A 13864-nucleotide genomic window follows, 5' to 3' on the forward strand; every position below is an offset into this window, starting at 1 on the left:
ATATTAACAACTGGTTCCCTCCTCCTCACCCCATGAGAGGGTGATACCCCCCCCGGACTCCTGCCCTATCTAACCACCCACCTTCCTTGACAGCCACCACCCCCCGGACTCCTGCTCCATCCACCCCGCTTCCCTGTCCCCTGACTATCCCCTGCCGCCCCATCCAACCCCTGCTCCTTCCTGACCGCCCCCCCGAGACCCTTGCCCCCATTCAATCCCCCTGTTCCCTTCCGTCTGACTGCTCCGACACTAATCCACCCCCCGCAACTCCCTTGCCCTCTATCCAACACCCCCTCCATGCTCCCTGCACCCTTACCGCGCTGCCTGGAGATGGGAGCCGGGCCGGGCTGGGCTGGGCTGGGGCCGGGCCACTCGGCCGGGGTTGGGACTAAAACCAGGGCTCTCGGCCGGGGCCGGAGTCGGGGCGCCAAGCTGGCCGAGGCTGGGCTGGAGCCGCGTCGGCCGGGGATAGGGTCTGGGGCCAGGTCGGAGCCATGCGGCACCTGAAGCCCTCCTCGCACCCCTGCCCCCCTGCTCCAGCTCATCTGTGGGAAGCCGCTGCTTCCTTCTCAGCTCTCCCAGGCTTCCCGCGCAAACAGCTGATTTGTGGGAAGCCGGGGAGGGGGAGGAGAAGCCTTGGGAGCGTTCAGGGGAGAAGGCAGAGGCGGAGTTAGGTGAGCTGGGGCCGGGGGAAGGGCAAGCAGCTGCTGGAGCTTTTCTTAAATTTAAAAGCCCTTTTCGAACCAGTTGTCCCTTCTAAAAGGGCTTCTAAATTTAACAACCGGTTCCCGCAAACCGGTGGGAACCGGCTCCAGCTCACCACTGCTCTCTTCCTCAGACTCTTTCCCAGGTTTCCCCTCTCCCTCAGTGTCCAAGTCATGCTCTGTAGGGTTCTGCATTGTCTATATGTCTGCTCCCCATTCTTCCTACTTCCTCCCAGCCAGCTCCTCCCATGTCTCCTGACCACCTGACCACTTTGCATCCTTTTCCAATGCTATTCTTTGTACTATCTTAATGCTGTCTGTCATACAGCAAACTCGGTGCTAATCTGCATAAAACCACCATAGCACCTAAAGATCCTAACCAATATCTCCTCTTCAGATGCTAACACATATTCATAGTAGGAGACAGTCCCTGCTTCAAAGAACTTATAATCTAAATAGACAAGCAGGTTTAAAACAAACAAGGAAGTATTTTTTCACACAACACACAGTCAACCTGTGGAACTTCTTTCCAGAGGATGTTATGAAGGCCAAGACTATAACAGGGTTCAAAAAAGAACTAGATAAATTCATGGAGGCTGGGTCCATTTATGGCTATTAGCCAGGATGGGCAGGGATGGTGTCCCTAGCCTCTGCTTGCCAGAAGCTGAGAATGGGCAACAGGTGATAGATCACTTGATGATTACCTGTTCTGTTCATTCCCTCTGGGGCACCTGGCATCAGCCACTGTTGGAAGACAGGATACTGGGGTAAATGGACCTTTGGTCTGACCCCATATGGCCGTAATTTTCTTATGTTTATTAGCCCCATTTTACAGATGCAGAACTGAGGCAGACCGAGATTGACACGTGCACATGTTTGGCTAACCTGTTTGTAAAAACCTCCAATGCCGGGGATTCCACAACCTCCCCAGGTAATCTGTTCTGGTGTTCAGCTATCCTTGAGCTAGAATTCTTTTTCCTAATATCTAATCTAAAGCTCCCTTGCTACAAACTAAGCCAATTATTTCTTATCCTGCCCTCAGTGAACACGGAGAACAATTGATCACTGTCCTCTTTATAACAACCTTTTACATATTTGAAGACTTATGGCCCCCTGAGCCTTCTCTTCAGTAGACTAAACATGCTCAATATTTTTCAGGCTTTCCTCCTATACCATGTTTTAACTCATTCAGTTTGGGATCCACTCTAACCCCCAAATGCTTGTTTGTAGCACTGCTGCCTGACCAGTTATTCCCCAAGTTGTATTTGTATATCTGATTTTTTTCATTCTTATTGAGTTTCATCTTGTTGATTTCAGACCAATTCTCCAATTTATTAAGAGCAAGTTCCCCATTTAAACATCTTGGGCCAAATTCAGCCCTGGTATAACTCCACTGGACTGCACTGACCGTCTAAGGCAGAGAGTCTCAAACCTTTTGCCAGCACCAGCCCATTTTAATGAAGTATTTCCTGCTGGGATTCCAGATAGCACAGAGTATCCCATTTAGAAGAGCCAAATAGCACCCTCCGCCTTGTGTGACCTCATACATATGGGGCATGCGAGGTCATACAGTGCAGAAGACCCCCATGTTGTAGAACAAAATGTCATCCTCACTGCATTGTGACCTCACACACACTGTACATGCAAGGTCTTGGTGTGAGACGCAAAATGGGTCCTCCACACTCTAGGGATTGCCATGACCCCATGTGCTGGTGGTACGACCTCATTTGGGATTGTTACCCACAGTCTGGGAACCATTGATCAATGGCATATGGGCGCCCTCAGCCAAATAATCTGGTCTTAGAAATTCACTGTCCTTGAGGGTCCACCAGAGCCCATTTCCTCCAGCCTTCAAGACAGGATGCAAGACATTTGTTTCAGTAGCTCTACCTTCTAGTTTTGTTGCCTCTTTAATTTTCTGTTTGAAAACTGTTTTGAATCTGTCATGGTGGGTGACCATTGCAACACAAATTGAAATAACAACAGGAAGTTAACACATGCAGTCTACAGGACCCATTCCCTGTACCAATGCAAGCCCCATAGACTCATTCCACTCTCGAGCTAGCAGGTCTGTTTCTCAGAGCATATGACAACACAAGAAGCCAATTCAACAGTATGGAGACTGGGAGAAGATTGCACAGAAAGCAGAGATAGAAAAGACTTGGATCATCTCCTCCATCTTCTCACTCCTGAGGGATTGTTCCCTACCTTGCTGAGCCATTGATAAGAAACTGAGTTACTTTGTGCACAGCCCAGGCTGCTTTCATTGCCAGGTGATTTCTTTTAGATAATTAGATTCATTATCTTGGCTGCAGATACTTTTCTGAATGTTCAGGTCTCCTTCTAAACAAGGCTCTGTAAGCAAATATTTGTACAGTCCCATTCCTTGCGCTTGATCCCCTGACTTTCCCTTGGCCTGAGACTGCCGGCCCTAACCTATCATCTTGCTCAGGACAGTGCCTATTTCTGAGCCAGCCAATAGTCCCAGTCCAGTGAGACCCATTAAATAAGATAGACCTCCACATCTGGAGCTGTTTACATGTCATACAAAGGAATAATTATAAAGAAAAGTGGAGAGGTGGAGCATGCGGACAGGCTGCTGTTAATCTGCATGGGTGGAGGAACATCAGCTCACATAAAATAAAGTAATAATTAAGGTGAGCCCCTGCCTGGCAGGCATAACAAACTTTTCCTGTCTGGAAATTTTATGAAAGAGGCACAACCATCTCTCACTTCACCTTACAGCTTGCAACATACAAACCTGTCCTCCTGCTACTTCATTTGGAGAGCAGTGAGAGATATTGGAACATTCGCTCAGAATAGCTGTACCGAAAGACTCACACATTCCTTCTCTCTCACTCCCAAAGGGAGCTTTCTTTGACAAGCTTCTTAGGGCAGATAGGTGGGCAGTGAACCAGTTACATTATGATCTTCACCTCGTGCTGGAATCTAGCTTCGAGTTCACCTTTTCGTGTCAGTTTGACCTCCTGGCCTTCACTTGTCTTCAGACTCAAGTGGTGAATTGGTAGTCCTCCTGAGTATTTTTTATTCCATGTCCTAAATAGTTGGATGACTGATGGGTGCTGTTATACAACTACCCTGTTCCCCTCTTCTCCAAAAGTAGCTGCAGAGCCCCTTTATCTCCCTTACTCAAGTCATGGGACTGTTAAGAGACTTAGTAGCACAGAAGTGGCTGGACAGAGTAGAAAGATGGTCAAAGGTTAGAACAACTCTGCTCCCAGGTGGGCCTCTCTCATGCTAGGCAAGTCACTTAATTTCTGTGCATGTTTCTCTATCTGGAAAATGGGAATGCCACCCCTTCTTGGTAAAGTACTCCTAGATAGTCTGCTGAAAGGCACTATTACCAGTACAAAATTTGAAAGCTAGTTGTCTCTAGGCATATGTTTCCTTTACATTTCATCCTAGTGGGACTCCCTCTCATCTGCCAGTACATCTGATGCTAGAGTTGCAGACTAAAATGTTTCAGTCATTTCCCCCCCTCCATTCCTCCTCTCAGATTATTAATGCTGAAACAATGCGGCAAATCTCAGCAATAACGCTTGGCGTTCTGGAATAGACTCAGACAGCACATTCCTTCCTCAGCCTCCTCCTCTCTTATCTCTTTTCCTCCCCCCGAAAAGCACATTTAGATAAGCGTTATTGGAATGATAAAACAAAACCATAACTTAAGCATTTGTGAGTGAAATGTAGAGGAGGCTCCTCACGGGTTGCACCTTAGGTCAAACCTGCCAAAGCAGCAAAGGAAAAGATACGCTCTAGTTCAAGCAAGTTATTTTGGGGAAGTTCCATGGCCCGTGTTACACAGGAGGTCAGGCTAAATTAACACATGTTCCTTTTGTCCTTAGAATCTATGAAAAAGGTCACAAACCATGAGCCACTTTCAGGAGACTTGCTTTTGTCACTCCCTAGTGCTATTCCACCAGATGCAAGGCGCTCAATATTCTATGAGCTTGTTTACACACAAATGTACATCGGTGTAGTTAAACTGGTGAAATACCAGTTTTAAACAAGTGTCCGCACTGGGTTACATTTCAGTTTAGCTTTGTCCCTTACTCAAGTAAGCCACATACAGTTCTGCTCCCAGCTGGGCCTCTCTCGCGCTAGGCAAGTCTCTTAATTTCTGTGCATTTAAATTAAACGATTTAAGCATGTGCAAATATGCAGCTACATCATTTCAAGAGTTTAAAATCACACCTTTAATGAAACAGGCACGACTCTGATTGTGGACCTGGCTTCAGACATCTGCTCTAGCAAACTTCATAGCCGTTGCTCATTACTGGAGAAACAATGACGGAAGCTGTAGTACAGACAGGATGCAAGAATTTTTACCACTCTGGTTACAGCTTGTATGTTGTTCTACTGTAGACAGATAGAGGCTGCTGCCACTCCAGCTATTACCATGTATGAGGAGGACTTGGTACAGTACTCCAAAAATACCCTTCCATCAGGCTTAGACAGCTGATGGCACATGCACCACCAACCACCTACACAAGCGCCTCATGAAACCAGACATCAGGATTCTATCTGATGTGGCAAAGAAGAGGTTACGGACCCAGAGGTGCTGATACAGGTTTAATCCTCATCCAATTTGGAGGTCACAGAAAAAGATTTGATTAGTGGTGATTCAGACAGTTGATTATTTTTAACACTTTCACCATTTTGTTGTATTTCCTGGATTTATTTATTAAATTCTAGATTCCTTTTTCTCTGCATTGATCTCCGGTCAAAAGAGTCTCTGAAATAAGGATGCTGTAATTTCACTCAACTACACAAATTGACTCCCAATACCCCCTGGGTCACATTTTGCTGCAGTCAGATTGGTCAGCTCCTTCCTGGACTGGCGAGAATGCTTGCAGGGGCACTACATTAATAGGCAGATCTTTTCAAAGAGGTTCTCCCCTCCAGCAATGTTAACAAGTACATAGGTCTGAAAGTACACATTATTCAGCTTGGCCAGGGCCTGGGGACCAGGTGGCTGCAATGCATTACTTAATCTACCTACCCACCTTGAGAACTTGGGCTCAAATTTAGCGTAGGCAAAGTTCTTACGCAAGTTATCATTTCAGCTTGGCGCTGGACAGATATAAGGGGGAGGATTTTCAGGACTGGGCATGTGAAATCACCATTGTTCTGCCTCCAATAGTGCATACACCAGTTGGCAGTTACAAGTTTAACTGGTCATTTTGTGCACAAAGTTACCGTGATGAGGTAAATTTTTGCATCGGTAATTCTGAAAATCCAGGCTTGTGCCATAAGTCTAAAGGTCTGAGAGTGAGAACCTCTAGGTTCTACTCCTGACTCTGCCACAGACTGAGTGAACTTGGGCTAATCATTTAACCTCTGTATGCCTCAGTTTACTCATCTGTATACCAAGAGTAGTCCCTATCTCAGGCAGCGTTGTGAGGCTTAGTTTATTTAGTCAAGTGCTTTGTGATCCAGGGAGGAAAGGTGCTATATAAATACAAGCCAACACCTTTCTCCATTAAATACATAACTGAGCCCCTAACTGCAAACAGTAGGGGTGTTCCAAGTCAAAACTGAAGTGGGCTAGCAGAGCTGTGACTGAAAGCTTAGAACAATCCTACCCACAACATGCTTGGCTGTAGCCAGTACCAATACAGTCCTTAACATACCCATATCGCTTCTGTTTAACTTTAAACACAAAAATGTGCCCCTTGGCAATGTTTCTTTCCCCCCTCTCGTCGTTGCTGAAGACAATAAAAAGGCAGGAGGCAATGAACTGGACCTGTTTTAAAATCAGTTTCACTCTTTATTTTAAATCTTTTACATGCCACAAATGTACATGAAAAATTGCACATTGAGAATGTGGTTCACTATTATGACCAAAGAGCGAGCTGTAAATACAAGTGTAAAACAAGTGCACAGATGGAGCTGTTAAAACTGAGGAGTTTGTCAGTCATTTGCAAACAGGCTGCTTGGGTTCCTGGTGTCATTTAGCACATCACAGGCTAAATCTTGATTTTAGGAGCCACCCTCTAGCTTTCATGTTGTTGGTGTAACACCCGTCCTCACTCTCACTGGAACACAATTCTCTTGCAGCAAGCTGAAACCACGGTTTCAGCAACAGTTATACCAAAAAAGGGGATGTTACTAAGAGACCAACTGCTCCTTAAATGTCTTTTTTTTAAATTCAACATTTTGACAACAAAGTTTCACCCTCTATTGACATAGAAGTGAATACAGGAGAGTCTCAACGGAACAGGGACTTTGCACTGACATTTTTCAAAGAAAATTCTGACAAAAAAACCATTTCCCTAGCAGCCTTCGGCAGAGTTGCCGCTTCCACTTCAAAGGAGAAACTTCAAAAACAAATCCGATGTCCTAATGGTTTTGTGCTACGTTACTTAATTGTCATACAGCTAATTAGCAATGCCTGATTTCACATTCTCAGCACGTAGAACTTGTTCACATAAGAGGGGCTACTTACAAAAAATAAATAAATAAAACAAGGCACCAGGCATCCAGACTCCTATGACAGTAACATAAAATGCTACACTTGAGCATTTACAAAGCTAAAATAAAAAACATTTAGTAATTAAACCTAAATTGATCGGCCTTCTTTCAGATCTAGGAGGGGTGTGTGTGTGTGTGTGCGTGCGCGCGTGTGATCTTGTACAATTCTAATTATTTCCCTATCACCAAGTAAGATCAGGATCAATAGATGGTACAAACTGACCCCTCTCCCCAAGCATCAGGAGGAAATAAAAGAGCGAGGGAGAAGGAAAAGTGAGTGTCAGAGGTCAATGCCACTGAAAACAATAGATATTGATGTCTCCATTCATTTCAAAACAGCAGAAAGGTCAATGTCTCCCTTGCTTCATGTTTTATGGCTGAGATCCTGCTGCTAACAGCAACCATGTTAATAGCCAGGCCTCATCCATCCTTTTATCATTACTTCTAACCAGGTTAGCCATTTTGAAAATTCAAAGGATGCTGGAAAGCAGCCGCCGAGGGAGGGAGAAGAGGGAAGCTGGCCTGGAAATTAATGGAAGAGATGTTTTTCATTAGTGTTAGAGACTGCATCTCCCCCTACCTGGGCTCTGCTTCCTTCTGGTTTGTCCCTTGCTGCCCCCGAAAAAATGAAAAGGGCCTGAGGCAACGTCCCTTCGCTATTAATCATTATTCCCTCTACAACATCCCAATCGGTTTCTATGGAAATGATTCTCCTGCTAGAGAGCCCTGGCTGCCTATGCATCTAATCGAACAGGGAGGCAGCCCACGGACCCTGCAACGGAGAGAGATTTTCCTCTGCAATAGCCAAGTCATGTTCACATTGCTCCTTTTCCAGACCTATTCTCCTCCAGGTAGGAGTGAAAGGCTTTGGCTGGACACGGCATCAGCCAGGATCTCGTCTCCCATGAGCAGATCAGACAAGCTATCGCATCACCTGGAGTATTAATTTTTTGCTAAATTAAGTATCGGGATTGTTTCTGAGTTAGGAGACCCCACTGCAAAAGGTGAAAGGCAGGACCTACAAGGTGCTGAGCACCTGCAATTCTCACTGGGATAAACAAGAGTTGAGGGCTCTTGGCAAGCCCTACAGTAGCACGCATCTGCAAGACTTTCATCCCTTCCTCTCAATACAAGGAGAGCAATGGAGAATTCCTTTAGCCCACAGTCACTGGCAGTCATGGGACAGCCCGTTGCCAGCAGCAGGGTAAGTCCCAGTAACAGTCAGCTAAGGAAGGTGACCGCCACCTGCGGGAGTGTTAGTAGTATATGGTTCACGTGGCCTTTCACAGGGAATGGAAATACTCAACAGCAGTTTCCATTGTTGGGAAACTCCCCAGTGCCCTTTTCATTGTGTGTTTTTACCTCTGTCACCTGAGACAATCAGGATATTGATACTGGGATTGCAGTTGGCAGCACCAGGATTCCGCTCCACCTTGGGAAACTTAAGACAGCTGTTCTAATTCATCCCATTTTCCCATCCTCCTAAATTAGTGCTGTCCTCAGTTGTTTGTCCTCCGAGATGGACAACACTTTAGTGCTTTACAGTACCCTAATGTGAGCTGGGAGCCAGATGGGGGAGTTGAGGCCCAGAGAGGTTGAACAACTTGCCTAAGGTCACACAATGAGCAAGTGGCAGAGAGGAGACTGAAAAGCAGCTCCGAGTCCAATGCTCCAGCCAACCGATCAAGCTGTCTCAATTCTCTTCACTCTCTTTTCTAACTGCTGAAGTGCCACACCGCAGGGTGACAGGTTAGCATCACTCCCAGCACTCGGGAAACCGGATGACGTGACATATTATTGCTGTACCGTGAGTGGGTGGGAGGGTTTTAAACAAGGTGTCAAAAGAGAACCCAAACAGAGCTTTGCCAAAAGGCAGAGAAAGAGATCCTAACAGGATTACATTCCCTTTAAGGTGCCTTTTTTCAATTCATTTAATCCAGTCAGCTGCTCCTTACCAAAAGATAAAACCACTTTAAAAAAGCCTAAACGCCACCAGGCAGCAGAAATGGAAAGCCGTTTTGTTAAACATGTTTTGGCATCAATGATCTTGTGACTGTAACTTTTAATTTAACTTTAGCATCCAATCCAGTTAGCGTCAAAATGCATCCATCCAAACACCTGCAAAGAACGGGAGTTTGTGGCCTACCCAATGGTTTGCTAGCAATGGAGCCCACTGCCAGCAGAGCGGTATGAGCTCTGAACTAAAAACTGGTGCGCCTTCACTGTTCGGCAGGGACTGGGAGCAGTGCAGAAGCAGCCCCTGTGGGAAGGGCACTTGATGCAGTTCAGGGTGCTCAAGAGAAAGGGGTCAGTCAGACGATTGTCTCATGCAGACTTCCACAGATGGCAGGGAGGGATTTGTGGAGTGGAGGGGATGGCATTTTGTATCAAAGAAAAACTGGGAACAAGAACAACGACTGAAAGTCCTCCCCAAAAACCGCACATGGAACCTTAATGCTGACTATGCTTTGAATCCCATCTACTCCTCTGCTCAGAACATACGGTGCTCTGTTTAATAGCCCAGCACTGCCAATTGGGGACTATTAGGGTGGGTTCTTTTCCCAGTGTAAATGTTGCAGAATATAAATTGTAATTAACACTGATGCCAAAATAGCACTTAGAGAAAATAAGCACATTATTAACATCTGGTGACTCCTGCCTGGAGTGCAGAAGCGGCGGAAATTCTCACTCACAGTCAGGAGGCTCTGTAGCAGGGATGCAGAGCATGGTTCCACTGTTTGGGGATGGGGATTCTTTTCGGTCCCTTTAGCATGACCTGAGGTGCATCTGGCTGGCCTTTCCTAGCCCTTGTTCTGAATGTTGTGGTTCATATTAAGAACACAAGCCTGCTCACGTGAACACAGATGTCTAAGCACCATGCCATAGGCAATACAATAATGGTCGTATACATACTTTATAAAGGGATCCACTCCCATTTTACCTAGAGGTAGGAAAGAATACAGTATCTCTTTACAAAGGAATTGACCTACAGGAAACATATTTTATCACACCAACACAGTTTTTAAAAGAAAGGACTAGGAAACGCATGGACCTATCAGAACACACCTTTTTGAACAACAGAGCCAGATCCGAATCGATTTTTTTCTGCCTATTCAGCAGATATCACAGAAATTAGATCCTTCCATCGGGAAGAAAATGGGAGCTGGAAGTTTCCTCATAACTAGAATCCACTGAGCCATCTCTTAAGTGCCCCATTGCTTGTTAGAAAGAGAAATCCCCAAGTGCAAAAGGGTTCTTACCTATAGCATTCAGGCACCACACTATGTACTACTTGAGGCCGCTACTTATTGCCTAGGATAGTTCCCATTATGGACTGAATAGCAGAGAACTGTCTCCAGACCTGTAACGACTCAGCTTTCCCTCTGCTCCACACTGAAATTGCTAGGGGTTCAGGAGGAAAAGAAATGCGGCTTTAGTGATGCTTCAGTATCTCCTTATTACCTGACTCCAATAATCTGTGTTGGAGAAGGGATCTGCTCAGTAACTGCACAGAGCAGCCTCACCTGGACAAAGCAGTAATTTATTTTGCTCCCCGCCTCCCCCCAAAAAAGTACATCTGATTTGTGAGGGAGAAAGGAGCCCAGCCTGACAAAGAAAGGGGCTCAACCAAGCCACAGATACAAGAAGAAGTTGGAAGAGAGAGACGGGATTCTGGAGAACTAGATAGAAAACAGTGGTAGGACCCTAGTGAAGGGGTAACAGCTACCTTCCTATGCTTAACAGAAACCCCCCACAAGTCAGGGATATTTTGAAAACCTCGTTTATTTCTGGAGCGCCTCATCCAGTGGCCCAGCGATGAGGGCTCTGGCTAAAGATGCTGAAATGCTACCGGGCACCTGCTTCACGTAAAAGCATAAAACCCATCTGCTTATTTATTTAATAGCTACAAGACTAGCAGCTCGCATTCCCACACCCTTGCTAACCAATCTGTCCTGTGGGAAGGGAAAGGGAAAGAGAGCTTCGATCTGGAAGTCCTGCTCAGTGAAGGGCTGCTGAAAAGAAAGTGTACAGAAAGAGAAGGCAATAATTAACTACTTGATGCTCTCAAAGCAAAGAGGAGTAACAAATGTGCTCATATGGGTAAATTTGGTAATATACAGCCTCACTCTTAATAAATGGCTAATGCTGAGAAAGTATCAATGAGCACACGTATAGTTAGGTCCTCCTTGTACACATATGGGCTGCATCAGGTTGGCCCATGATTTAACGAGTAGGACAGGATAAACAGGTCTGGAAATTTTTAAGCAGTGGGAAGAGGACTAGAGAAAAGAGTCGGAAGCCTATGTAAAGATGTGTTCTGCTATCCAACCCGCCCGTTGAAACCATGATGTTTTTGACACTGTTCCCAGTAGCCACTGCTTATGAAACTATGGCACTGCTGTGTAGGAAACACTGACTAGCTGATTCTGTGATGTCACCCATGGACGTATCGAGTTCCCAAGCAGTGATGTCACAGCACAGCTGTTTACTATACCACTGGATAGAAACTGTTCAAACTCAAATGCATAACCTCTAAGGAAAAGATTAGCCCTGTATTTTACCATGGAATATTCCACTTCAAGGGAAATCCTACCACCACCTAGAACATTTGTACTAACTACGCACACTTTGGCTTTTGGCACGGCGATTTGTCCCTGTAGAAAGGGCTACATCAATAAGGCACTCTGGAAAGTGATCCAGCCCACTACAAATTCCTAAGGACATTCAGTAGAGCAGGCAAGGCTAATGAAGTGACACTTTGAAAAGACTCCATAAAATCTCTGAAATCATGCACATGATTTGAGGATAGAGCTGGTCCCACCTACACTGCCAGTTGGAACAGTGTTCTAACATGTCTAGACCGCGGTTGATTTATTTATTATTTTTAGGGTAGATGGGAGTCAGGTTGGAGATTTGGTAACATGGAGTTTGTAAAATCTAGAGAGGAAACTCAAGACACAAATGAGGAATTCTTCCTTGCAAGCCAAACGGCCCAAACATTAACAGCAAGGAGAATGTAGCAATGGGCTTGAAAGGTTAACAATCATGATATGCTACTTGGGGCAAAAAAAACAAAAACCAAAAAAACACAAAAAAACAAAACAAAAAAAACCTGAGGTACTTCTCTCAAAAGATAATACCTTTAAATATTTCTCATCACATGTGTGTAACTATGTACACATATTTATAATAAGAGGCATGATGCATTTCATTTGAGCAATACACCTTTGTGCCCATTGTAACTGAGGGACACTAACACAGAATCAGGCCTCCTATTTTGGCAACAATAACAGACTCAAGCAAAGAATGATCACCGAGGAAACAACAGTGCATACTACCAAAGTACACAGGAACCCTACAGAAATATATCAGGCAACAAGGGGTGAAGGGTAAGAATGGGAGCATTCTTTCAGTTAGTTTCTCTTACCTTTAACTAATATAAAGTAAAAGAGGGATTTATTATTAACCACAAGGAAATCTCCATATGGTTCCAAAAGGCTCTGATATTGTATTTTATGTGCAAGGTCTGTGTTTGCCCACAGCAAAGTTTGTCCAGGCTCTTCTGCTTTTCAATTGCACTGATTTAAAGTGATTGTACAGCATCTCGTAAGGCGGCCCATAAGCTCAAGAAGGGGGAATCCAGGCCAATAAGAAGCTGCTTCACACGTTCATCCCAACTGTTCTACATGTGCTATGGCATAATCACCACCACAGGTTTGGAGGTTCCTCAGCCACTCTGCTTTTAAACAAGGTAATTTCATCCAAGTGCATCATGGGGACATCTCTGATGACCTCCGTCAAGTCCTCATGTAGTAGAGGGAAAATGATGACATTTAATGCAGGGCGGTCTGCCTGGAAACTAAATCAGATACAAGTTATTAGCCAAGAAGAAATGCTAGTTCTGCGACAAGGGGAAAAACTCGCATGGGTAGAGCAGGAGGCAGCAGAGGAGGAAGGGGAGTCTTGCTGAGACAGGAAATCAAGATCTCCCTCTGTGTGGGACTGTATTACCTTGCAGTGGGTCCATGTGGCTAATTTAGGAGGAGTCTGAAAGGAGTTCTGATCCAATCCCAAAATGGAGATTCGGAAGCACATGGAGATCTTGCAAGAGGAGGAAGGGATCCTCAGAACTTTGAATGAGACATTCCTTAGCTGGGTAAAATGCTGGTGGGTAGCAACTTAAACTCTCATTAACAACGGCAGGTTTTACAAAATCAGGACTAAATTGTCTGGGATGTGCCCTAGGATTGGGCCTGGGATTATCACTGAAGGGTCAGTTGTACAGCACACGGAGGATAAACGCGGCAGTTAGAGAACAAGGAAAGTTCTACCACTGCAGATACTTTATGAGTCTTAGAATAATACATTGGCAAGAGTCTCGTTTTTAATAAAAGCCACATAACCTGTGATGGATACACACAGTTCCAGGTTTGAGTAAACCCAAAAGCAAATAGCCACATTTGCCACTAGAATTTTAGTTTACTACATTTTTAAAAAATCTATTGGCCCTTTACCTCCACTCCTTTCTACACTAACCTTTTTAGCCCCAGCCCCTTCTGCTCCTAATTTTTTTGCCACTTCATTCAGCAGACGTTGAGCATCACAGACCTTTGGATAGAGAGCAGACTGATGTGACAACAGGAGAGACAGGAGCAGCAGGGTTG

The 13864-nt window shown here is 45.1% G+C and overlaps 1 protein-coding gene across 4 annotated transcripts in view; it reads right to left on the reverse strand.

The window, feature by feature from the left end:
* Positions 1-1626: 1626 nt before the first annotated feature.
* Positions 1627-13864, reverse strand: part of FBXL18 (F-box and leucine rich repeat protein 18) — a 33939-nt gene continuing 21701 nt past the window's right edge. For 3 of the 4 annotated variants that reach the window (XM_030577123.1, XM_030577124.1, XM_030577127.1), the window contains one exon: positions 6474-13059. In XM_030577123.1, the coding sequence (XP_030432983.1) occupies positions 12903-13059 (157 nt within the window). In that variant the 3' untranslated portion in view covers positions 6474-12902. Of the gene's footprint in view, positions 5023-6473; positions 13060-13864 lie in introns of those variants that run through there. The other variant, XM_030577126.1, reaches the window with a different exon arrangement.

Source organism: Gopherus evgoodei, chromosome 10 (assembly GCF_007399415.2).
Source record: "Gopherus evgoodei ecotype Sinaloan lineage chromosome 10, rGopEvg1_v1.p, whole genome shotgun sequence".
NCBI lineage: Eukaryota > Metazoa > Chordata > Testudines > Testudinidae > Gopherus > Gopherus evgoodei.